The sequence below is a fragment of the Rhinopithecus bieti genome, unplaced genomic scaffold (genome assembly GCF_001698545.2).
Source record: "Rhinopithecus bieti isolate Rb0 unplaced genomic scaffold, ASM169854v2 scaffold_35538, whole genome shotgun sequence".
NCBI lineage: Eukaryota > Metazoa > Chordata > Mammalia > Primates > Cercopithecidae > Rhinopithecus > Rhinopithecus bieti.
The window spans coordinates 3,926,081-3,953,064 of NW_016815913.1; the positions used below are offsets into that span (position 1 = coordinate 3,926,081).

General features: G+C 41.0%; 1 protein-coding gene across 1 annotated transcript in view; it reads right to left on the reverse strand.

The window, feature by feature from the left end:
• Window positions 1-26,984, reverse strand: part of LHFPL6 (LHFPL tetraspan subfamily member 6) — a 272,648-nt gene that overhangs the window by 26,019 nt on the left and 219,645 nt on the right. Inside the window, exon 3 of the mRNA XM_017854155.1 lies at window positions 9,203-9,301. Coding sequence (XP_017709644.1) covers window positions 9,203-9,301 — 99 coding nt within the window. The remainder of the gene's footprint in view (window positions 1-9,202; window positions 9,302-26,984) is intronic.

Below are 26,984 nucleotides of genomic sequence, written 5' to 3' on the forward strand. Positions count from 1 at the left end.
TTCCCGCAATTGCTTGAATTCCCCTGCTATAAATCTCTGCAAGCCACTGAATGAAGCTTTACAAAGGCATAAATAAAAGAGTAGGAATGACCCACACTGAAATAAAGCCAAAATAGACTTGAGAAAAAAAGAATGTAGAGCATTATTTTTTCCACCTATCAGGGTATCTGGTTCTTTAAATGATTACCCTGACTTGGTTTTGTAATTTTTTTTCTGGGAGGTCGTTAGGCCATTAGTGCCTTAACGAGTGATGCCATGATTCTTGGCAGGACATCAGTGGCCAAACATATACAGAAACATGATGGCAGTTGCTGTTTCTGCGATCAAAAATTCATAGTAGGTTGTCTTTCTTCCTCCCTCCCTCCCTCCCTCTCCTTCTTTCCCTCCTTCCTTCCTCCCTCCCTCCTCCCTTCCCTTCGCCTGCCTGCCTGCCTGCCTGCCTGCCTTCCGTCCTTCCTTCCTTCCCTTTTTCCTTTCCTCTCATTCTCCCTCCCAAATGTTTAACCATTCAATAGATGGCAGATATGTGGCATGCCAGTAAGAATCATGTCTACCTTATTCACAATTTTATGTTTGTGGCACAAGTTTTGATGCCTAGAATGTGCTTAATAAATATTTGCTGAGGAAGTAAGTCAATCTATTGAATACCAAACACCAAGCTAGGCACCAAAGTTGAAAAATCCTATCCCACAGGTTCATCTGGGACCTGCAAAGCTGTGCTTAGGGAAGCGGATCAAATTGAATCTATGACTGTACAAAATGGGGTCCTTTCTCCCAAAGCAGGATGAGAGGTGTTTACTAAGTTATAAAGTAGAAATGTTCCTGCTCTGATTTTGATAATGTGGAACCCACTGGAATGGGCAGGTTGAATGAGTGTCCCTGGAAAAATTTGGCATTCTCCCTACTTCCAGAGTAAAGGCAGAAAACTCTTTATCTGATGGAAAGCAGCCCCTAAGAAAGGCTGAGTAACCAGAAAAGCTGATTATTGTTGCCTTGCGGGTGCCCGAACACTCTGCTCAGTCATGTCATCACTGGCCAGGGTGGGCTCCCTTGGCCTGCAGAAGTTTCCCTGCATCATTTGGAGCTAAGTTCCTGAGTGTCCCCATGGGTTCCTACCCAATTTAAGTCTTTGTTGAATTCACAGCAGCTGCCTGGCTTTCCTGTCATTCTCCTGTGCTAGAGCTCTGGGTGAGGAAATCCAGGCTCATGCTGGACCTTCTAAATGACTTCCAGTGGCTTGAAGTGTCAAAAGTTTGGAAATATTCAGTTACTAGTCATTTGGGAGGTGGGACATCATTGCTGCATTAATGACCTTCAATTTGCCTACATATCAATGCATATTCAATACCTTACTATTAACCAGCCTCCCAAATAGCAATCTCATAATGGAATAATCCATTTACTCTAAGCAATGACCAATGCATCAAGTGTTACGAGTCTCTTCCTGAGCTGAGTGACAGACACTTTAACTGCTGCTCTCTGCAAACACTTGCTGCTTGAGTCAGGAGAACCCTGCTCTGGCACACAACTCAGATGCCTGCAGAAACTGTACAGAGCTGCCTGGCCTGCCTGAGCAGGAAGCAAAAAGTCCACAGGAGTCATTGGAGCCTTGTAACTTCTGACCAAAACGAAGCTAGTCATGTTAAATGTCGCAGAGACCAATAGCAGGTTACCTCGCTTGAGAAGCACCCACTAACACCAAGAGCTCAAACTTTTTAAAAAAAATTATACTTTTGTTTGCATTTGTACCCAGCTGACCTAGCCAGAAATTGCAAACAGCTTTTTCTCACGTATGATTAGATTTGAGAGGTGAGACAGCATGAGTCAGGGGTCAAGAGCTAAAGGACATGTGTCAAAAGAGATGTGGGACAGTCATTGTTCAGATTAGAGTAGAAGAGATTTCTTCCTTTGAAAATTGGAAGAAACAGACTCTCATCTTTATCAACACTGGGAGGCTCTGAGTTTCGAGTTTATGGCACTGCTCTTAAGAAGCCAGCAGCATAATTTCAAGAACAGGAATCATTGATGGCTTCTTAATCAAATTAAATAGCAAAACGAAAGCAATAATTACTCAAATGTACTTGGTAAAATAGCGAGACAAATTAATTGAAACACTACTTTTGATCACAAGGATATAATTAGAGAAGTCTTTGGTGGATGAGAATAAATCTGAGGCATGAATTAAATCAATTGGATAACCTGATTATAAAGCCCTTATGCTTAATGTGTAAATGCAAACTCACTGTTGTGGAATGTAAAAGGCAGCATAAAGATTGATCAGCAAATATGCATTTAAATGGTCCTGTCCAACTGTAAACATTACTGGGCTTTTATTATGTGCCAGATGCTGTGACACTATGTATTCTTATCACTTATACTGTTTTATTCTCTCAAAAATCAATAAATAAAATCAGCATTGTTAACACCTGCCATGACTGACCCTCTATCCACAACCACAGGCTGCACTGATGGAAGGACCACAGGCAGTGAAGTCTGACAAAAGAAAGAAAAGACTAAAATGCCTTTTCTCCTTTTTATCTCATCTTCCTCTTACAAATCCCACTACTTCTCAGTAAAATCAAGTCTTATAAAACTCTAAGTGCATCTAAGCTGAACCATAAGAAGCACGTGGCATTCCCTGGCAGCCATTATCCCTTTGAGTGGACACATGACAACGTTGGCCCAATTAGAGTGAGGAGAGAGATGCTGACTCCATTCCTGAGGAGAAGCTTGTCCTCTCCTTTTGGCATGAACAAGGATGTTTAGAGCCACAAGTGCCACACACACTTACAACCATGGGGAGAACTAACGTCAAAATGAAGCCAGCGTACAGATGGCGCACGGTTACAGCCAATCGACAGACAGTTCTTCCTGAACATGTCCCTGGAAAACATCTTGGAGCCCCTGGGTCAGTCGTCTGTAGCTGACCTTAGCTCCTGCCTTGCTATAATGAGAGATATCACACGCCCTCTTTGTTTTGGCCTGTTTGAGCCAGACTTTTATAACCTAAACCTAAAGCATTGTAGTCTATACAAAACATGATGAATGTTTGTTAAGCGAGGCAAAGTACGAAACAAAAATACTTTTCTATACAACTAAGGACAATTGTTTTTCAAAGTATGCTCACTGACCACTTGTACCTAAATCACATGGGATACTTGTTTAAACCACAAATGAAAGAATTATGCAGCCTGTCTGAACTCTTGTTTCTCTGTTTTAAAAAATGTGTGGATTCACACCTATTCCTCGCTGCTTCATAAATTAGTGTGATCCAAAAGTAAGCAGAGTAACAGTCTTTGATTTGTGAAAGTGAATACTTTTGCAAGCTTGCTTGAGAGCGCTGTATGTAATAAAATAGAAAAATGCTTAAGAAATAATCAATAGGATTATAAAATTGTTTTAAGGCATATAAAAAAATTCTCTCCAATTCTCCTTTCTAAGGAAAAGAGATATTTTTTCAAGCAGGTTTTTTTCAGATTCCTACACATTATACTACAACTACATATGTGAGGTTTTTATGAAATCCTTCTTGCCTAACTATTACTTACATTTTTGAACCCAGTTTAAATGTTCTGACCTTGGGAGGCTCTTCCTGCTCTCTTAAACTAAATAAAGTATTATTTTGTGCCATGGCTGATACTTGGAATTAAAACCTTTCCAAACAGGGAAGCAGTACATAAAGTAGCCTCCTTCCTGACTTTTCCTCCTGCCCTCTCTGCAACCTACCTCTCCATGTCACCCCAAACCACATGTAGACTCAAACCCTTGACCTACCTAAATCCTCCAAGGGCTGAGAGCTCTGCCTGTATAATACTTCCTGAGGAAGCTCCCAGGTGAGGTCAGGTCCCCTTGAAATATGAGATAGCAACTAAATACAAGTCCAGCTACTTTCAGTTGCAAGAGTAAACAGGCCTCAAACATCACCCAATATGGAAATAAATTACTGTGTTTCAGTGAGGCTGGCTGTTCCTAGGGAAGGCCAGCTTCAGGGATGGCTGCTCCACAGACTGGTTTTTCTGCCCCCCTCTACTCCTGCAGGCTGCTTACTCCTGCAGGTCCCCATGGTCAGAGGGGGTTGCCAGAGGAGGGAGAGCCAGGAATGTGTGGCCTCTCCCTTACGCATAGGGTCCCTTCTTCCCCAAGATGCCTCTAGACTCACTGGTCCAAATGAGCCTAAGCCTTCACTTTCCATGCCAGTGTCAGGGGTGGGGTGACCAAGGCTGAGACACAGTGCTTACCACCTTCCTTCCCACTGCCACCCAACAAGAAAATTGTAGTATGTATACAGGGTATTAGGGTAATTGGATAGAGCTGCTCAGTGCAGTCTTCAGTTGTCCTGGGTCCTGATCAGCTGCCCTGAGAGCTGCAAGGATCAATAAATGAGCACAGCTGAAATGTAACCATTTCTGGCACACCAGAGGTATGCTTTGCCTGAGATCAGGGATTGTCAAACTGTGGCTCCACTGCTTGTTTTTGTAAATAAAGTTTAATTGGCAAGCAGCTAATAAACATGAGAAAATGTTCAACCTCACTAATTATCAAAGAAATGGAAAACCATAATGAGATACACCCTTTCACACCAGTCAGAATAGCTATTATTAAAAAGTCAGAAAACAACAGATGCTGGCGGGGCTATAGAGAAAAAAGAACGCTTATACACTTTTGGTGAGAATGTAAATTAGTTCAGCCACTGTGGAAAGCAGTTTGAAGATTTCTCAAATAACTTAAACAAACAAACAAAAAAACCTACCATTCGACCCAACAATCCCATTACTGGAGATATATATATATATAAAAGAAAATAAATCATTCTACCAAAAAGATTCATGTACCTCATATGTTCATCAAAGTACTCTTCACAATAGCAAGGACATGGAATCAATCTAGGTGTCCATCAGTGGTGGACAGGATAAAGAAAATGTAGTATTCTACACCATGGAATACTACACAGCCATAAAAAGGAATGAAATAATGTCCTTTGCAGCAACATGGATACAACTGGAAGCCATTATCCTAAGTGAGTAAATATAAAACCAGAAAACCAAATACTGCATGTTCTCCTTTGTATTAATAAGTGGGAGCTAAACACTATGTACTCATGGACATATATATGGCAACAATAGACACTGGGGACTACTATGAGGGGAGGGACGGAGGGGGGCAAGGGTTGAAAACTAACTCTTGGGCATTATGCTCATTACCTGGGTGATGAGATCAATCGTACCCCAAATCTCAGCATCAAGCAATATACTCATGTAATAAACTTGCACATGTACCCACTGAATCTAAAATAAAAGTTGAAATTCTAAAAAATAAAAATAAAGTTCTATTGGGGCCATCTATCTTTTCTGCAGAGTTAAGTAGCTGCAATAGAGACTATATAACTCACAAAGCTGAAGATATTATCTGACCCTTTATAGAAGTGTTTGCCAAGCTCTGGCTTAGACGCACCAACTAGTGTGGAATAATGTCGCAAGACAACCACAATTTCCATTCTAGCACCCAACACTTTTCCTTTCTAACATACTTCACATTTGTATTATCTTTTTGAACATCTGCCTCCCTTGCTAGTTTAAGTTCCCTGAGGGCAGTGAATAGTGTCATTTTTTACTCATTGCTGAGGCCACATCCCCAGCACCTAGCCCATGGGCTGGTACATTATAAGCACTCCATAAATATTTGTTGGCTGACTAATTGAGATAAATGCACTATTTAAATAATCTTCTATGTAGGAGCAAAAGCAATTATTTCTTTCAGGATGCTCCAGATCAGAGAGTAACAACATATCAAAAACAGCACGCCAAAAATAGAGACACGTATTCCGCAATAGGAAGGGCATGAGCTTTAATAACAGTAACATTTCACAACCCTTGGGAGGAAGAAGTGTCTACCTGCTGTCTCCTTTGCGAAGAGGCAGAAACAAACTTGGATTCTCAGAATCCTTGAGGCAAGGTGTGGCAGAGGCAAGCAGCGTGTTTGCCGGAGCCATCTTAACCAAGAATGTTCACTCATGACCTTACGCTGAAGCTCAGCAGCTACAGTCCAGGGACCCTCCCTATCTAACTTCATAATTTGTGACTTCACTAAGTCACTGGAGCTCAACTTTCATCAGCGTTCAGGAGAACAACAACGATTTTTAAAAGGTAGAAAGCATAAAGAGTGTAGTGGGATGGGCCAGGCAGGGTGGCTCATGCCCATAATCCCAGCACTTTGGGAGGCTGAGTGGGGCGGATCACTTGAGGTTAGGGGTTCGAGACCAGCCTGGCCAACATGGTGAAACCCCATGTCTACTAAAAATACAAAAATTAGCTGGGCCTGGTGGTGGGTGCCTGTAATCCCAGCTACTCAGGAGGCTGAGGCACGAGAATCGCTTAACTTGGGAGGCGGAGGTTGCAGTGAGCTGAGATCTCTCCACTGCACTCCAGCCTGGGCGAGAGAGTGAGACTTTGTCTCAAAAACAAAACAAAACAAAACAAAACAAAAAACAAAAAGGAAAGTGAAGTGGGATGGGCTAGAGGAGATTATCTCTAAGCCACACTTTCTCTTTAGGTCTTCTTTCCAAAGAATAGATAACAGAGTCCACAAAGATAACAGTAACCTAGAGAAACAGACCTTGATAAACCCCAAAAAACTTTTGCAGTGGACCTAGAACTCATGTTATCTGTGGATGATGCCAGTTTTTTTTTTTTTCTCTCATCAACCAATCTAAGGAAATTTAGAAACACGTGATCAGAAATGAAAACAACTTTATAGTTTTTTAAATTGCCAGAGTGGTTTTAGAGTGTATACTAACATTAAAAAACTATTACCACTAGTAAAGAGGCAAGTATTTTTCAACGTTCAGTTTGACATTCAAAGTTTTATTCCATAATGCTGGGGACATACAAAATACTGAGGTGCAGTAATGAAAACTGCAGTAACAGGACCTGAACTTCATTATAATCTGCTAATTAATATAGCAATACACAATAACAACAGGTCAGCACACACAGGATCATAATCAAGTTGAGGCCTGTGTTGAACAGCCAAGAATGCCTCAAACACCAGGGAAAGAAAAATGCCAAGCACTGTATTAAAGTATCTCCCCTAGACACAGTTTGCTTTCCAAAAAAAAAGCTGGCAGTCAGCTTTGCACGCCAGCATTTCAGCATTTTTTTCCCCTTCTCTACATTTATGGCAATCCCAAACTAAACCAGATTTAGGAAAGCCTTGTCATCAAAGAGGGAAGAATGGTAAAAGGAAATCTCTTATTTGTTTTATCCATGCAAATTAGGTGGTATTTAGAACAGTCTTCTGTACCAGAAGAGCCAGTATTATATTCGACAGAAGTAGGGCGGTTGTCATCCATGAAGTCAAATAAAAATTGCTTCATTTTTTCATTTTCAGATTCACAGACCTTTGATACTTTTTTCTGTCCCTTTTCTCAGAATCCAACAGAAGTTTTTTTCATAGACGTTCTAACATAAAATTTAAAATTAATATTTGGAATATAGTAATACTGCTATTAGACCAATTCCCTCACAATTTTCTACTTAAAATATTTAATGTAAAAGTAGATGTCTAAGTTAGTAACTGACTATGTACTAATTGTCAGAATCTCAGTCTGTCCATCCATATGGCAGGGGAAAATATATTTGCTATCACTTGACAGTGATGGGCTTCAGGACATGCTACCCTAAAATGCAGCACCTTGGCATTTGAGAAAACAGCAGAAGCAGGAAAGTCTCTCTCACACTCCCCTGTTGCCTTTCTCTCCCAAAGCAGGTCATAAAACCTAGAAAGGATTATCTGACCTTCTTCTGAAGCAGATCATAAGACCATCATTGGAAAGATGCTCTCACTATACCCAAAAGAGAGGGATGTTCTTACCTCCGGCAATACAAGGACACAGAGAGGAGTCTGAACAAACAGGTCTTGCTAAGTTCTATAGTTTATTACCACTAGATAATACCCCGTTTGTTCAGTCATACTTCTCCACAACAATCCACTTCCTCATTAAACCTAGCATAAAAAAGTATACAGGTTTACCTGCTTCTCCAAGTCTTCATTTCTTTATGAGGGGTCCGGGTCATGAAATTTTTATTTTAAATAAATGTGTATGCTTTTCTCATGTTAATCTGCCATTTGTTATAGGAGCCTTAGGTTTGAATCTAGCAATGGGGAATAGAAATGCATTTCTTTTCCCATACAATGCTAAGTGTTTTATGGGTTCATATTCTTTGATCTAGTAATACCAATTCTAGAAAAAGATTCTAAGAAAATATTCAGTAGGAAAAGCATTTATATTCATTAAACTACTCGTCATAACATGTCTTAAAACAACAGACACTAGAATAGACTAAATGCCCAGCTAGAAAGAAATAAGAACATGGTTAAGTAGATGGAGGTTTATCAAGCAAGTGAAATATTACCCAATTATTACAAATTAAAATGATGCAAACCATGGAGTATTCTGCAAAATATTTTATAGACTGCAACATAAGTATGGTTACAAGTGAAAACTACCTGAAATTTTCTTATTAGTCTGCAGAAAAACAAATTTGTGAGGTAAGAGCCCTTTATCAATATGCAAACTCTCACCCAATCATCACATTTATCAGAGTGGGACCCGACTTTCTGTTGCTGGAATCCCTGCGGTCTCCCAATGAGCTTTTCCCATTCTTTCTTTGTGCCTTTGGTGTACTGTATTCCTCACCTGCAAGGTGCTTCCACCTAATCCTGATAATCCGTATGTAGCACTTTGTTCAAGACCGAACTCCGTTCTCACCTCTTTGACAAAGTGGCCTTATTAGACCACTGATGTGAAATTGCTTTGAATTGCTTAGCTTGTATTATCATTTCCTTGACTGTTTTGTTGCTGCCTCTTCTCAGACTGCAAATTCTACAGAATTATTTTTAGCCCATGCAATGGGTAAAAAATACGTGATTTTGAAAAATGAAGTAATCAATGAGTATAAACTCTTCGGGACAGGGGCCATTTCTTATCTTTGTATCTACAATACTCATGGTGGTACTAAGCAAACAGTAGATTATCAATAGCTCTTCACTAAATAAATGGATACATTTATACTGTTACACGTGACTGCTGGCTGTAATACCCAGATAGGTTTTTCTCATCTGTCCCCTTTCCAATTTCTGCTTCTATGAAACATCAGATAAGGTTCTTTTTCTAAAAGGAGTGCCATCTATGAAGAGAGCTTACCCAGGTCAAACTGGCCAGAAGTGTAGCCACAAGTCTGCCGGACTTCCTCACTGTCCCAGCCCAAGGGGTAGAGAGCACAGCCAGCACCAATCAACAAGCCTGCAAAGAGATAAGAAGAGGGCTTTACCAGTGCTTCTCTGCATCACTAGATAAAGGTGGTGGGATCAATATTTAGCAATATAACAAGATCATAGCGTCTGCTTTTTGGACAGCACCAGCCACAACTCTTTTAAGCAATCTAAGGTCAGTTTGACTCCAACAACAATTTCAAGTCAGCGTAAAAGGAAAAAAAAAAAAAAAAAACTTGACAGCTCAGTTTGGGTCCAACTTTGCCTTTTAAAGCATTAAAAGCCTTGCAAATCCTGTTTAGGAAATACAATTCAGAAGCTTTTAAATCATTCTTGTAAAACCCAACCAATTCCACCATTAATCCATGCAAACAAGGATTTTAAGAGCAAGCAAAAGTTCTTAATAATTTCTTATTCATTATTCTAAATTCATCATTCATTATTCATTAGATTTTTGTTTCCTATTTAAGGCTCAAAATAGAGTGTTTCAGCGTTGTCAAATTTTACCAGGGGCAGAAAGAACATAAAGAGTTTCATGAATGGCCTTGGCACATTCATCAAACCTCTGAACTGTCCTGCCCGTTATTGTGCGATGTGGAGAATCACTGAGCATCCACGCATCTCAGAAAGACTCAGGAAGACAGACATTCATTATAATCTAAGTACCCCTTGCAGCTAAAACCAAAAGTTTTGATGACTAAACTGAAGAAAGTGACGGTTTTATCTTAATATAAATTAAGTTATCCTGGCAGCACTCTCTGAGCTGACAGCTTTCAATTGGTGAGTCTTTAGTTTGCATCAAAGCCTAATACGGTTTTCAAGAAGCTAAATGAGATTTAAGCACTCACTATTTGAATTTGTGTGCTAATCTGAAAGTGAGATCTTGTTGTGTCAATCACAGGTGTTATCAACACCTGTGAGTACCACAAATGTGCTGAACCCACAGGACCAACAGATAGGTAGTCTAATGTGGGGGAAGTGGCTTATCAGGTGCTAAATGAGAGAGGCCCCTAAATGAGAAAATCCATTAATATGGTAATGTGGAGGAGGATGGCAGGGCCTAGAATGTATACGAGAGGAGGTCTTCAATATTTCTGCACCAAGTCCCTTCCTGGCTTTCTTTTTTCCTTTTCTTCCCCACCCCCATCACCCCTGGTGGATAAATTGAATAGTAGTAATCCATACAAATAATCTGTTTCCTCACAGGCAACTAAGGGAGAGCAAGCTGCTTTCCATCCCTGTCCTTAACCACTCTGTGGAGCTCTAAGGAAAGGCCTCCCTCACCCCCACACCCATCCTGATACATTTCCTACCCTGGTAATGCTTTCCCCAGTCTGCCCCTTGGTTGACATGAAGGGCCTTCTATATGCAATGCAGAGGGCCATCTACTTGTGGGAGTGCTAAAAGAATCATTGAAACTGTGAATCACTATATTCACATGTCCTATATGCAACTGCATAAATATGAATTATGTTGAAGCTGAAGAATAATCTAGAAAGCAGTTATACAATCTTTTGCTGACGAGGCAAAATGTCCTAGTGGCCAATTTCCTTAGGCTTTTCCCCTTAGGATAGAATGTATAGCATTCTAGAGACAACTCCAAACTAGTTTTAGGCACCATTAAGTAAAGAAATTATTAATGAGGATGCCAAGCTTTGTGCAAACTGAATTCCATGAATGTTTAATAAACAATGAGGTATCATGTCGGTGATATTCAGGTCTTAATAGGAAGCACCACTTTCTGAGACGATCCTGTGAGCAATTTTTTTTAAAGGATGACAAATGCAGAAAGCCATCTGGACAAAAAGCATTTAAGTGCAAGAAAATGAAAATAGTAACATTTAAGCCAGGGGGCCCCAACCCCCGAGCCATGAACCAGTATGGGTCCATGGTCTGTTAGGAACTGGGCCACAGAGCAGGAGGTGCTCACCTTGCAGGCAAGCAAGTAAAGCTTCATATGTATTTACAGCCATTCTCCGTTGCTCACATTACCACCTGAGCTCTGCCTCCTGTCAGATCTACAGTGGCATCAGTTCTTTTTTTTTTTTTTTAGACGGAGTCCCGCACTGTCACCCAGGCTGGAGTGCAGTGGTGTGATCTCAGCTCACTGCAACCTCTGCCTCTTGAGTAGCTGGGATTACAGGTGCCTGCCACTGTACCCAGTCAATTTTTGTATTTTTAGTAGAGACGGGGTTTCACCATGTTGGCCAGGCTGATCTAGAACTCCTGACCACAGGCGATCCACCCGCCTCAGCCTCCTAAAGTGCTGGGATGACAGAACCACTGCGCCCGGCCTAGCATTAGATTCTTACAGGAGCACGAACCCTATTGTGAAATGTGCATGCAAGGGATCCAGGTTGCACTCTCCTTATGAGAATCTAATGTCTGATGATCTGTCACTGTCTCCCATCACCCTCAGATGGGACTGTCTAGTTGCAGGAAAATAGGCCCAGGGCTCCCACTGATTCTACTTTATGGTGAGTTGTAAAATTATTTCATTATATAATCACAGTGTAATAACAGAAATAAAGTGTACACTACATGTAATGTGCTTGAATCATCCTGAAACCATCCTCCTCCATTCAGTCCATGGAAAAATTGTCTTCCATTAAACTGGTCCCTGGTGTAAAAAAGGCTGGGGACTTCTGATTTAAGCTATCAGTAATCTCCTCCTTACCTGATAGACAACGAAATGAAAAACAGTTTTATTTCCTAACGTTCTTTTCATTACAAGTAAAAACTATGTGCCATGAAGTCATGAAAACACCTAGTTTGGCCCAGTCTTAGGCTAGTCACTTTGGGACACTAAATAGAAAGGAGCTTACATATGGAAGGAACACTTAGGACAGGGGCTCTCCAAGGGGCAGAACACTTAGCAGTCAGAGTCTTTTGTGGAATTCTGGGCTGTTTTTGTGATACTGTAACCAGGGACCTTGGTTTTAAAAATCACCCACTTTCTTTTTCTTCCTTCTCTCCCTTCTCACCCCTTCATTCCTTCCCTCTCTAGACACTCCCCTCCAACAATGCATGCTTATCTAATTATGCTCTTGCTCTTGAAACAAACCAGGCTGGAGTCCCATGGCAGAATCCTCCCACTTAGGAAGAGTCCACCATTAGCCCACCATCATCAAAGTCAAGATAATGCCAACCAGACATCCAGACAGGCAGTTACCCAAGATGGCCGTCAGAATGTGAAAATAAAACTTTAGACAAATTTAACAGAGTTTAATTGAGTAAGGGTTAAAAAAAATTCACAAATCAGGCAGCCTCCAGAATCATGGCAAATTCAGAGAGACTCCAGGGATACCTTATGGTCAGAGCAAATTTATAGACAAAAAAAGGAAAGTGACATACAGAAAACAGAAGTGAGGTACAGAAACGATGGACGGGTCACAGCTTGGTGTTTGACTTATCTGAACACGGTTTGAACAGTCAGCAGCACATGCGTTGTTGAAGTGTGGCTGCTGGGATTGGCTGAGATGCAGCTATTGTTACAGAAGCATACTCCTAAATTAGGTTTTCTACTAAGTCTACCTACTAAGTCAGGTTATGGTTCATCCTCAAGGACTTACGTATGGAAGTATGGAGGTTTTCTCAGGCCATGTTTAGTTCAATTTAACGAGAACAAGATACACAGACCGTGTACCCTGCACTACTCCTGAATGTCTCCTATACCAAGTTTCCCTTTAAAAGCCTTATGGTACATTTTAAAATGTAAATGGTGTTTAGAACACTAGATTGCCATCTTCTCAGGTTGCTGGTTATCCGATTAAACCTGCTTTTCCTCCCACCAAACTTTGTCTCTTGTGTTCTGTCTGGTTTTCTACCAGCAAGCAGCCAAACCTAGGGTGGGTTACACTACTTTGGTTTTCTTTTGTTTGTTTTGTTTTGTGTTTTTGAGATGGAGTCTTGCTCTGTTTCACAGGTTGGAGTGCAGTGGCACGATCTTGGCTCACTCCCAGGTTCAAGCGATTCTCCTGCCTCAGCCTCTTGGGTAGCTGGGATTACAGGCGCGTGCCCCCACGCCCATCTGATTTTTGTATTTTTAGTAGAGACAGGGTTTCACCATGTTGGTCAGGCTGGTCTTGAACTCCTGACCTCATGATCTGCCTGCCTCAGCCTCCCAAACTGCTGGGATTAGAGGTGTGAGCCACTGCACCCAGCCACATTACTTTGAAATGTAGATTCAACCATATAAATTAGGAACAATTTTATACACAGGAAATTTGTGGTACACGTATGAATTTTTAAAATATACCATGAACATATGCTCACATTTTAAAAAGTTGTTCAGTGGAGGGCAACTAGCTTATCTGAATTTTTATATTAATATTTATATAGTTCTTGTTTTGTCATCTGCTGGTATTTGCTAGCAGGAAAGAAAATTGCAGACTCCAAAAATTTGAGAAACACTTCTGGGAGAAAAATGTATGTTACAAACCATATGATCAGGCTAATTGGCTATCGCAATTATTAGGGATATGTAGGCAGACGTTTCGGTGGCCTCCCCTCTAACTTGCTACCACTGTATATTATGGTAAAAGGGAGTTTCAGATCAAATTTGGCCAAATATGCAACAAATGTCGATTAGTAAGCTGGCACCAAAAAGAGTCATAAGATCAATTCTGTAAGCTCAGTGAAATCCAGTGACCTGCCCCCATGACCAACACAACTCCATCATATAGTCATTGCAACAAGGACCACACATGAAATTTTCAACACACAATAGATGACTATGAGACAGCTCAGGGAAACTTTAAATCGGATCAGGCCACAATATTTTCCATTAAATGGAAGCGGAGAGGGAGTACAGGTCCAAAGAGAGAGAGCTAAACCTGGACTGCCCCATGCAGTAGCCAATAGCCGCAGGTAGCCCCTTAAGTTTAAATTAAGTTAATTAAGATTAAATACAACTCAAAAATTCAATCCCTCAGTTGTACCAACTACATTTCAAGTGCTCGACAGTCACTTGGCACTAGTGGCTACCATACTGGACAGCGTAAATCAGACCATTTCCATAACTGTAGTTCTACTGGAGGATGGCTGTGCTAGATATAAGACACATTTTAAAAGAATGCTGGACTTGTCAGATTCTTAGGCCTTAAGCCTAATAGTGCTTGTTAACAATCAAAATCATCACTGTTCTTTAAAATTTTTCCTTTTAGGTAGGGCTAGAGGCCAGGAAACTATATTTCATACACTAGTGGGAGTTCTGGGTCATACTGTGTCAATAAGAAGCTCTCATGTGGAATATAAAAGATAAAAGGGATAAACTGGTATTTCACATTCACACCTGCAGCCAGGGGCAAGCCTTTCTGCAGACAGACAGTGACATTTTGGGAGTGATTTCCAGGTGTCCCCCTCCTCATCACCCTCTAAGGGTGGATTATCAGCTGTAGCTTCTGTTGATCCCAGCACTTTCTGATTTCCTGAATTCTTCAAAGCAGCTTCTCTGACCTTCACTTTCTCAGACCTCTTAGTAGGTCTACAAAAAACGTTAAATCTCTGGGCTACATCCCTTCCTGCTGGTAATATCTAGAGTTATTTCTCTTACCAGTCAAACTCTGGTACATGCCCACTCACACAAGGGCAGAAGAGCCAATACTGATCTTAACACCCCACCATATTTCTTGAACATCATCCATTTCCTTAATTAAAAATTATCTCTAAACACAATTTATGCTAATTATTAAACTTCTGGGGCAGGTATAGATCGTGATATTCTAAAGCTTGGCCTTTAAGCATGTCTGTGGTATGGTCTTTGGTAAGGAAATGGAACAGGCTAATTATGTCTCCTGAAATGTAGATTTCTGAAAAGGATACTTCGAATGTTAACTAACTGCCTTTTGGGAGAGGACTGAAGTCAACTAGCATTTTGTTGTCTATACTGAAGTACTATTTTGCAAAGTAAAGTAGAAGCAATTAAATGTCAAACTGAGAACATCTTTTTAATGGAAGAAATTTGCCATTGTTCAGTTCCAGCGTGTTAAATCTTAGCCCGTGTTGTGGAAATCAATGTTTGTTGGAAGCACCGTTTAGAAATCCCTGAATTAGATACCACTTGGGTATCATACGGTATGCAGAAATGGAGCTCAGAAAATTTTCTGGAATTTGAAGTAATTGCTCAAATGATGTCTTAGTGACCGGACAGATTTTAAGACCTCTAGTTGCCTAACTTGCTTCTGTAAGTGGCTCAGTTAGAATCTCTAGCTTACAAGCTTTAATATTATTTACATGGATTTTCTTTATTAGACTTCTAAACCTTGTGGTTACCACATGGACTTAATTTCAATCAAATTCCTTTGTCACTGCCATAAAAGACAACATTAAAAAAGTCACAGTATCACACCTTTTGGAAATTTGTGCATAGGAGTGAAAGTGAGGGAAGATGTTGTGAAGCAAGTCAGTAACCTGAGGAAGGTGGGAATCAAGGTGGGTTGCAAGAAGAGGTGTGAGATCATTTGCAGCTACAAGCTCATTTGCAATTAAGAAGCAATCTATTTCTGCAACCCCAAAGATGTGCAACTTTTAAGGGGTCATAAGTCAATCACAAATTATGACAAATTAGTTCAATCTTTAGTTTCTACCAGCACCTTGCTGCAATTAGCAATCTAGAGGCAAAAGGCCACGAGGAAGATCGTTTTTAAAGAGGTTTTAGGATTGTACAGAGATGCTGCCTCCTAAAAAAAGAAAAAGCAATAATCCAACAGATGACTTGATAATTCTTAAATTTAGAAAAGTTCATTTTAATAGTGCATTGACTACCACACCATTTCCTTCTGAGTGCCCTGAGGTTTTGGGGCTCACCCTGTTCAAGGACAATTACAATATTTTAAGAGCCAAGTCAGTGGAATGACCTCTAAGGAGAAGCCAATGTGAATGGAAAAGAGCTGGCATAGATAATTTTAAAAAGGTGGGCAATGCTGTTGTGATGAAAGTCTGTTCTTTAGCTCCAAATGGGCCCTTGGGCCCAAACCTGAGCCTGGATACACTCTGGCCGTAAACCACCTGCAGGAGAGCTCCTAGTAGAAACTCTGTTCAATTTCACAAAATGCTAGAAATATCGGCCATGATACTAATTGCTTCTTTGAATTTGAGTGTGTGAAGTCTGAAGTCTGTAAAGAGCTCGGTGGTCGGAATAAGAACCTGGGGCTGGGAATTTTCCCTTCTGCAAAACTCTTTCTATTCAAACACAGCACTTAACACTTAGCCAGCGGACGATTAACATAACAATTCAGCTCCTGCCAAGAAGGCAAAACAAACCTCTAGTCAGCCAATGCCAATTACTCTCCACAGGTGGTAAGAATAGCGTCCTCATGTTAAACTCATAAAGCCTTATTTTCCAGGCCAATCTTGAAAGTTTTAAATGTGATCTCACTTTTTTCCATGACTGTGGCTCCATTCTTTTTCCACTGTTTATTTTATTTTTTTAATGGAATGACTTTTTCCACCCTTGGCCCCTTGAGTGGTCACACCAGTATTTCCCATCAATTCATCTTTTATGTGTTTTGGATACTTTTATCCATCCTCCAGTTCCTTTATCTTCCTTTCTGCGGTAAGCACCGAGGGAAATTGTTCTCTTTACTGTTCTCATGAAAGCTGCTCAATCTTGCAGCCTGTTATCTGGACTTCTCTTTGGAAGAGGCTGGCATGTTTCCATCTCAAATTCTCCATATGCTAATTAATGTACACGAGTTTTGTCCATTTTCATCCCTAGATAATGGCCCCTTTACAAAATGTAAGAACAAGAAATGTAACAATAAAACAAATACAGTGGTGGGGAAGGAACAAGAGCAGGGGTCAGTAGTGTAATTCTTCAGACCCTGAAAACCCAAGGAGTACATTCTTTAATCTACAAGAAAAAAAGAAGGTTTGGTTGGGTTCTAGTAAACCACACCTCCTATCAAAGTGCCTTCTGGAAACTGAGGCACAGAGGATGTAAGAAGCCTGTCCAAGGACACAGAGCTCAGATTAATACCGGGCCTCCTGGATCCCAGACCAGGCCTCTTTTCTACCTATCATGATCCCAATGCTTGGACATAAGTCCACTCCATGGTCATACACTCTCCACCTATAATCTGAGTTCAACCAGACACATGTTGAATTTGACCACCATCATGTTTTACTAAGTGGGACTTAGCATCTCTAAGTCCAGATTTCTTGTATCTCTTGAATAATTGAAACATATGTCAATACAGAGCCTGCAAGTGGCTGGCTGGAGCCAGGTCCTGGTCTTCCTGTTAACTGCTTGGGTGCCATGGCCAGTCTCAAAGGCATTTCTGACTGGGGATCCCTGACTTACCGCACCTACTACTGGTTCTTTGAATACATTTCGAGCTTTTTCATCTCTGGAAGTTAAATCCCTTCTCTCTGACTGAGACACTCTCACTGCTTACTTTAATGTTCAGAAAATACTACCACTTAAGGTCTAGAAGCCCCAACACATTGCCTTTCCTGGTCATCTCAGCAATGAGCTTTGGTTTTGCCTCTCCTGTGAGCTGCTATTTTGATGCACTCTCTACCCTTTAATTGAGGCTGACCATCTTACATTGCAGTTATTTATAAGTATTACATGTCCTGAAAGGCCACACACTCTATGTTTACTTGCATCCAACTCACTCATTCACAGTATTTGTTAAATATCAAATAGTAGTAATATTATTTATTTAGTACTTTAAAACCCTCAGAAAATGTGTTTTGTACACATGTGTTTTTGAAGTCCAGATATCGGGTCATAGTTATAGAATATATCGGCCAGGCACAGTGGCTCATGTTGGTAATCCCAGCACTTTGGGAGACCAAGGTGCATGGATCACCAGGTCAGGAGCTCAAAACCAGCCTGGACAATATGGTGAAACCCCCTCTCTGCTAAAAATATAAAAACTAGCTGGTGGTGCATGCCTTTAATCTCAGCTACTCAGGAAGCTGAGGCAGGAGAATCGCTTGAACCCAGGAGGCAGAGGTTGCAGTGCCAGGATCACGCCACTGCACTCCAGCCTGGGTGACAGAGCGAGACTCCGTCTCACACACACACACACACAAAATCATTGCCCCTATTTAATAGGTGAAGGAAACTGAAGCTTGCACAAGCAGGCCTATGCTCATAAATCTACTCAAGTGGTAGATCCAGGGACAAACATCCAGGTTGAGCCCTGAGCCAGTGCTCCTAACCCCTCTTCTCCAATGCCTCCCAAATCCCCAAGTGTTCACTGTCCTGTCTCTGGGCTTACCTTCCATAGCCACACATGCACTGAACCCTTTGTGTAAATGGGAAGGAGGAACGGGGCAGAAGATCAAGCCAGATTTCCAGTCACCATTTGTCCAAGACTGACACTGCTTTAGCCACAGGGAAGACTCGCACTGCTGCCTGTGACTAATGACAAGGGATGGGCCCTTGGAAACCCTGCAAATCCCTTTCCTGGGGATCAGTGAGTGAGAACCCCGGTTGTGAGCGCTGGCACACAAAAAGCTTCTGTCCAAAAAAGAGCACATGGAGGTATAAAGATGAGAAATGGGTTATGATCAGAAGGTTAGCCAAGGAAAGCATATCTTATTCAAACACTAAAATATGAAACAGAAATACGATAATTTGATAACCTATCAAAAATATTTTAACAAATCACAATAAGGCTATTCCTTGGCTGAAAACACCCTGCAGAAGAGAGCATACTTTGGGTTTCCTTCAAATGTTTTTCAAAGTGGTGCCTTGATTCTCATTCTTCTTCTTTTTTTAATTCACGTGACAGAAAACACAAAAGACATGTACAATGTGTTATGCACCAAAATACTTGTTCCTTAGCTCAGAGCAAAAATTCACAAGCTAACTTCAGTCATGAGTGACTTGTCACTTTTTCTCTTCCTGGGGTCCTAGGCAATCCTTGGGAGAAAAAAATAAAGTTGCTTCAAACAATGAAAATTTGGGGAAGATTTTGCAATAGATATGTGACAGTTTTCTGGGAAATTACATCTGATTGAAAGCAACACCTTTGCCCTTAGCAATCCCAGTAGTTAAGGGCATCTCAATTCTACCATTTCACTTCTTTAGGACTCAGTTTTCCTTATCTGTAAAATGGGGGAAAATGCCTATCAGGCTCTCTTGAGATGGTTGCAAGGATTAAATGAGACAGTGTATGTAAAGGGGTAGACACAATACTTCACAGGAATAGTTCAATGCATAGTTTTTATCGTTAAACTTTAGACCTTGTCATGCAGGCAGGGAGGGTGTGAGTCTGCTTAAGGCCAGTGTGTTTTTGTATACATTTGTCTGATATCGAGTCCTCCTCTCTTGGAGAAGCTTCTCTTTTCAGATGGAATGCAGGGAGGGTCCCAGCAAGGACATTGCTGGAAACTGTGAGCCATGAACACTTGGCCCAGTCATAGAAACTTCAGAAAGCACAAGTGAAACAGCTGCAGCAGGGTGACCCTCACAGGAGTGAAGGATTAGTACTCTGCTACCATGATGAGAATGCTTCTCTCTGTTCCTTTTTGTTTGTTTTTAGAAACCTGGTCTCACACCGTTGCCCAAGCTGGAGTGCAGCGGCAGGATCATGGCTCACTGCAGCCTCAAGCTCCAGGGCTCCGGGTATCCTCCTGCTTCGGTCTCCTGAGTAGCTGCAACTATAGGCATGTGCCATCATGCCCAGCTGTTTTTTGTCTTGTAAAGGCACCTTTGGCCTTTCTGTGAGGCAGGTGGAGCCAGAATTGATTCACCCACTTGGTAGATGAAGAAACAGAGTCACACACTGATGGGGAGATCTAAGTACCATCATCACACAGATAACCAGAGGCAGGGCTGGGACACAAACTCAGGCGCTTGAGTCCTGTGATAGGAGTAGGAGCTTTGATTCACTGCCTTCACTCTGATACTGCTGGAAAGGAAGTTAACAACGCTTAGTCCTGCAGCTACCCCTCCAAAACAAAAGAAATGCCCATTTTCACAGACCCTAAGGTGTCATGCATTACGTGGAGAGAAAAATAAAGACACAGTACCAAATTTGCAGAGTACCACGGTCCAGTGTAGCACTGCTCAGACTGATGTGCACAGAAACCGCTGGCAAGCTTGTTAAAATGCAGGTTCTGGTTCTGTAGTTCTGGAATGAGGCCCAATGTCCTGCATTTCCAGCCAGCTCCTGGTAAGGCTGAGGCTGCTGTCCAGAACCACACACTGAGCCTCAAGGGTCGAGTGGAAATTGCACAAACTTTGATATTCATCATGTCAGGCCTGAATTCTGATACCAACCTTGACTAGATATGTGACCCTGAGCTGCATGCCTTTGACCTCTCTGAGCTCAGTCTTTCATCTCTATAAAATAGAGCTAATGGTTCTTGTACATTTAGCATGGTACCTGTATCTTTAGCACTGTTATTAGATATAAATTAATGACTTGATAAAAATGCCAGGTCCAGAGTTTGGCATCTAATAGGGGGCAGCATATTATAGTTGTTTATGTCAATATTAATAAAGATGTTACCGCTGTTTCAGAATGTCAAGTATTTCATTCTATTATACCTGCCAATTTCAGATTTTTCATTAGCACCTACAGGTGTTCACCAGTTTAAAACAAACAAACAAACAAATAAACCAAAACACTACCTAATTAGAAGCAGAAACTTCTGCTGTATCACTTGCTCACATCTTCACAACACATACACTTGCTGGAACTAACCACATCTCTACAGCTAAGAGTTGTTACATTTCTTTTTATTCCCTCACATGGTATTATGAAAAATTTCAAACTTACAGAAAAGTTGGAAGAACTGTAGAGTGAATACCCATATACCCACCATTTAGGTTCTATGATTAACAGGTTTTTGAAATGTTTTAATCTCCTATCTACCTATGTTCCCACTCCTCTATTAATCCATAAATCCACCTTTTGTTTTAGGGATGGGGGGATACTTGTCTTAGTTTCAGGCATCAGTATATACAGTTTCCTGTCATCATTTATACTCCATCCTCTTCTTTCTTTGGCGCAGGAGTCTATGCAGACCCTATGACGCAGACACAAAATTAGACCAAAAAGCTGTAACTGCGACAAGACTGTATCCTGAAGGCCTGATGGTGCTAAATTGGGATCCATCAACTTGAAAAGTGATTTTTATACAAATCTGGAGTAATGGATACCTTTAAGTCTTTCACATTTCTCAAACAACTATCCTACAGCTTAAAATAGGATCAGCTTGCTTCAGCTACCTGACCCAGAAATCCCAATAAGAACCTTACAAGACATTTCAAACCTCAGAATAACAAAATAAAGAGTCCCAGCACAGATAAGCTGCTCAGCTCAGACTTTTCACTAGACATATTTTCTCTTAATGATTACTGTTGCTTTGTGCAAAAAATGAATTACTCCTGACACTGACCCTCTTAAATAAGAAAAAAAAAAAAATGAACATAACCATCACACTTTAACATGAAACCTTCCAGGAGCAGGACTAGGCTTCAACAATATTCTATCAGGAAAGTTCTGACCAGAAAAAAACAAAAGGAAAAATGCATAAGTAAATTTGCACCGTAAACCCTGAATGCATTCCACCCTTGCTTTGAAAATGCAACGTTAATTCCAAACCAGACTCTAGTTGTTGCATGTTGGTCAACTGTGGTTACCCTCACGAAAATAAATATTCCAGTGGAAAACTATCAGGAAGGAAGCCTTAGGAGTCAGAAAGTGCTGTATTCAAATATTGGATATGCCACTTACTAGATACTGGCCAAGCAAGTCTCGTAAACTTGAGCCTCAGAAGTTTCTTCCATAAAATGTGTATCAGTCTGTTTGAATTGCTATAAAGGAATAACTGAGGCTGGGTAATTTATAAAGAAAAGAGGCTTATTTTGGCTTATGGTTCTGCAGGTTGTACAAGAAGCATGGTACTAGCATCTGTTGCTGGTGAAGCCTCAGGAAGCTTCCAATCACAGTGGAAGGCAAAGGCGGCGCCAGTGTATCACATGGTGATGGAGAGAAGCAAGACAGCTGCCAGGCTCTTTTAAACCACCCACTCTAGCAAGAGCTGGTTACCACGGGGCCGGGCACTCCATGAGGGATCTGCCTCCTTGACCCAAACACCGCCCATCAAGCCCCACCTCCAACACTGGGGATTACGTTTCACCATGAGATTTGGAAGGGACAAGCATTCAAACCATGTCAAAATGGATACACCAGTGCTTCTTTACAGAGTTACTGACAGCACTGGAGAAAATGCTTTTAAAATCCCAGCACAGTGCAGAGCATGTAGAAGCAGCTTCCCGCTTACGAAATGACAAGGGAGAGGTAACACTTTGAACATTTATTTTTATTTACATAACAGTGTCTTTATGAAAACAAAATACACCATCATTACATTAGGATGCACGGTGTTATGGGAGAGATTTGCAAAACTTCCACTGGAATTGCAGGGCAGATGAGACTATGTGTTTGAAGTCTCCCAGGCAACACACCTTGGCATCATGAAGTAGAATGCCATCCCCTGCCACCTCCAAGCCTTCCCCTGACATCTGTACAGATCTTTGATTCCTGCTAGAGCCCAAACTCACAGTTTCCTTCCTGGCAGGCTTGTAGAGCGATGTACTCTGGGCGTGGGAAATCACCTCTTTTCTACTGAATGCACTCATTGCGCGATCCTCTCAGTCATTCTGGGTGAGCTGGTATGAGGGACATTTGTGATGGGATGGAAAGCCAAGCTGTACATAGACAGAGTTCGCTGGAGAAGAGACTCCTGCAATACACTGTCTCCTGCAAAAACTGGAGCAGATTTGGGGGTTGCATCCTGTCTGAACGGAGACAACGAAGGAACCAAGTTGCCCGATTCTGTGCAGATCATATGAGGAACTACATTGTTCGTCACGCTAATTAATACACAGCTTCGACACTGGATCCCATGACCTCAGGGGAGGGGCTGATTGGGTGGGGAACTAGTGGGGCGGGAGTAACCAAATTCCCTTGGAAGAAAGGAAGAGTGGGCTTGTGGGTTGAGAAGAAGGGGCCCAGGGAATGCACCTTCTCATATGGCTGTGAGAAATAGTAATTCATTTTTTAAAAAATCATTATCTAAGGCCAAAATGTATAAAGAAGGGGCATGGCCAAGTTTTAACTCAAATAGGGTCCTGAATTGGGAGCCTGCTGTAGAGGAAGGGCTGTAAGCTTTGGAGCCAGAGCGATTGGTGTGGAGCCAGGCTCTGCACTGGTGAGTGGTGGCTTAGGAAGGTCACTTGTTTTGAAACTTAGCCTTTCTCTCAGGGCCAGTGTGAACAAAGCCACCTGTACCTACCTCTTGGGGATGGTGTGACCATCAGCAACACACACCAATTGCCCAGTGTGTGGTAGAGAGTGGCATGTTATGTTTACATATGACGAGAGAAGATGTTCTATAGGAGATCACTCAGGGGAAGCACACGCAGAGAGGGCAAACTATTTGAGGGAAAATATCTCCCTCCTTAGTTCTGATATACTAATATCATAAAATTACCCAAGACAGTGCAGAGCTCAGGTAGAGAAATCTTCCAAAGGACTGATGAGTTCCCTGCGGCTTCTACTGCAGCTTCTCTCCTGTCTAAGTTCTACTGCAGAAATGGTTTCAGTTCTAACATAACAATATTTAGGAGGAAGAGTTAAACCTCTCTCCCCATGAGTGCCCTTAACCAACACATCAAGAGTTCAAGCACCAACAGACTCCCAGCCTTCATTCATTTCTACTTAACTTTTTAAAAAAAAGTTTGGGTAAGAAATAATTCCCCTTCTTACATATTTCTAAGGGTCTTAAGTAAACGAGAAGCCCCACACCAACAGTAAAGTAGGATGTCAGACATTTTCTAAAAAGTAGTAAAATCTACATTTGTTGAACTGGATAGCGAAAGAAAGACCTTCTACAAATTTATATAGACTCTGTGTAGTTAGTTTGTCCTTCCACAGTGAGCCAGTTGAAGCCTCTTACACAGATAAATAAGGAAAGTACCAGCCTGGGCAACACAGCAAGACTCCTTCTCTTAAAAAAGAAAATAATATTAGCCACGTGTGGTGGTACATGCCTGTAGTCCCAAATACTAATGCAGCTGAGGCAGGAGGATTGCTTAAGCCCAGGGGTTCAAGGCTGCAGTGAGCTATGACTGCATCACTGCACTCCAGCCTGGGAGATAGAATGAGACTCTGTCTCTAAAAATAAAAGAAAAAACAAAAGAAACAAACTTTTACAAGGTAATAAAGAGTGGGAAGCTGGTGAGAGATGAAATACTACCTGTCAGGTACAATGTGCAGTATTTAGGGGATGGCTACCAGACTTCCCCACTACGCCATATATCCATGGAACACAACTGTAAGTGTACTCCTAAATCCATACAAATAAAAACTTTAAAAAAATCCAATCCAAGGCTGGTGCAGTGGCTCACGCCTATAATCCCGGCACTTTGGGAGGCCGAGATGGGTGGATTGCTCGAGGTCAGGAGTTCAAGACCAGTCTGGCCAACGTGGTGAAAACCCGTCTACACTAAAATACAAAAAAATTAGCCAGGTGTGGTGGCTTGCACCTGTAATCCCAGCTTCTGGGGAGGCTGAGGCAGGGAAATTGCCTGAACCAGGGAGGTGGAGGTTGCAGTGAGCCAAGATTGCGCCGCTGCATGCCACCCTGGGAGACAGAGGCGCTGCACGCCACTCTGGGAGGCAGAGGCGAGACTCCATCTCAAAAATAAATAAATAAATAAATAAATAAATAAATAAACCAATCCAAAAACAGTAATGCAGAAAGTATCAATTGAAAACCTTAAGTACTAATGAAAATAAGCATATCATGCCTTGATATAGCACATTTCTTTAAGTCCTAGATATTCTGATGGCAGATACTACTTATCCCTAACTTGCAAACAAGAAAATTAAAGCATGAAACTGCATAGATTTTTGTCTTGACACACTAGAGGATAGACTTGAATCCAGGTCTTTACTACCGATTTTGATGCCACAGCAAACCAAACACTCTGTGAATTTCACAAACACTACTGCCGTGTTGTATGGTAATGAAAAGGGTGGCCATAGAAGTGTGACTACGTTCCCCTTTAGCACTGTGATCATGGGCAACCTTCTTGCCTTTCTCTTGACTATGTTTCCTCATCAGTAAAGAAGGAATAAAATACATATCATAGAGCTGTTGTAAGGATTGTAAGGATTTATGTGTGTGTATGTTTGTATAACATATACATACATATACATACATATGTATCAAACCTTATATATAATCATCTACAAATTATATATAGCTTATTGTTATGAATATAATATATACACATTATATGCTATATATTTTTAATAGAATATATAAACCATTTATAACAGGTTTCTACTAACTTCTAACTTTTCAGCTTAGGATATATATTGTTTTACTATTTATGCTCATATAGCAACTTTTCATCACTAAAATTTAGAAAATATGAACGTATCATAAGATTGCTGATATGCACCATCAATACGGTGGTACAGGTGGCCAACTCACTTAGAAGAAACAATTCTTTAAAAGTATTTTCCCTTGATCCTTTTCTGGGACATCAGGAAAGAAGAACCTCATCTATTTTCCTCAGGTCTTTTTAAAATACCATCATTTCCACTGAAAAAACAGTAAAGCCATCTGGAATAGCTGACAGACAGCAGTATGGAAGCAATTTCTTTCAAGACAGCTATCATGATTTTCCTTTCTGTTTTCTTTCTCTCTTGAAATGTCAAGGATAACTGAAACTTTTTACTTTTCCATCTGTGATGTACTCATCAGTCCCAAACAAGTTTTGAAAGTACTTGAGAATTCTGTTTCCAGTCAGTTCAACACTTTTTTTCCACTTTGACTCGATTTAAATCACCACATCTGTCTTTAGTGTTTTTTAAGATTAAAAGATATAAAAACATACCTTGAAATATGATTATAAAGTATTTTACAAAGGAAGAAGTATTTAAAATGCTACCACAAGCAATCACAATGACTCATATCTTTTCAAATAGATTATCATAACCAGCACAGTAAAATAAAAATAAAAACAGACTCCAAAATCAGTAAAAGTGGCCAGGAACGGTGGCTCATGCCTGCAATCCCAGCACTTTGTGAGGCCAAGGCAGGTGGATCACCTGAGGTCAGGATTTCGAGACCAGCCTGGCCAACATGGTGAAACCCTGTCTCTACTAAAAATACAAAATTAGCAGGGTGTGGTGGCAGGCACCTGTAATTCCAGCTACTTGGGAGGCTAAGGCAGGAGAATCTCTTGAACCTGGGAGGCAGAGGTTGCAGTGAGCCAAGATTGCCCCATTGCACTCCAGCCTGGGCAACAAGAGCTAAACTCCATCTCAAAACAAAACAAAACATAAGAGTAAATGCTGCATTTCACATTACAGAACTAGCAGAAGGTAGAATCAGGAATGCTCATTTTCAGCCCGATGTTTTAATCATCTCAATATGAATTTTCCACAAACAAAAACCTGAATATCAGTTGCATACCCAGGAATCAAAGCATGCGATATATTTTAAGGGATTTTTATGTAGTTATATATAATATATAATAAAGATATATGTGTAAAACATATTTATAAGATACAATCGGCCCTCTGTATCCATGAGTTCTGAATTCATGAATTCACCCAGCTGTGGATCAAAGATACTTTGAAAAAATTTACGTCCACACTGAACAAGTAAACTTCTTTTCCTTGTTATTATTCCCTAAGCAATATACTATAACAACTACATTGCATTTG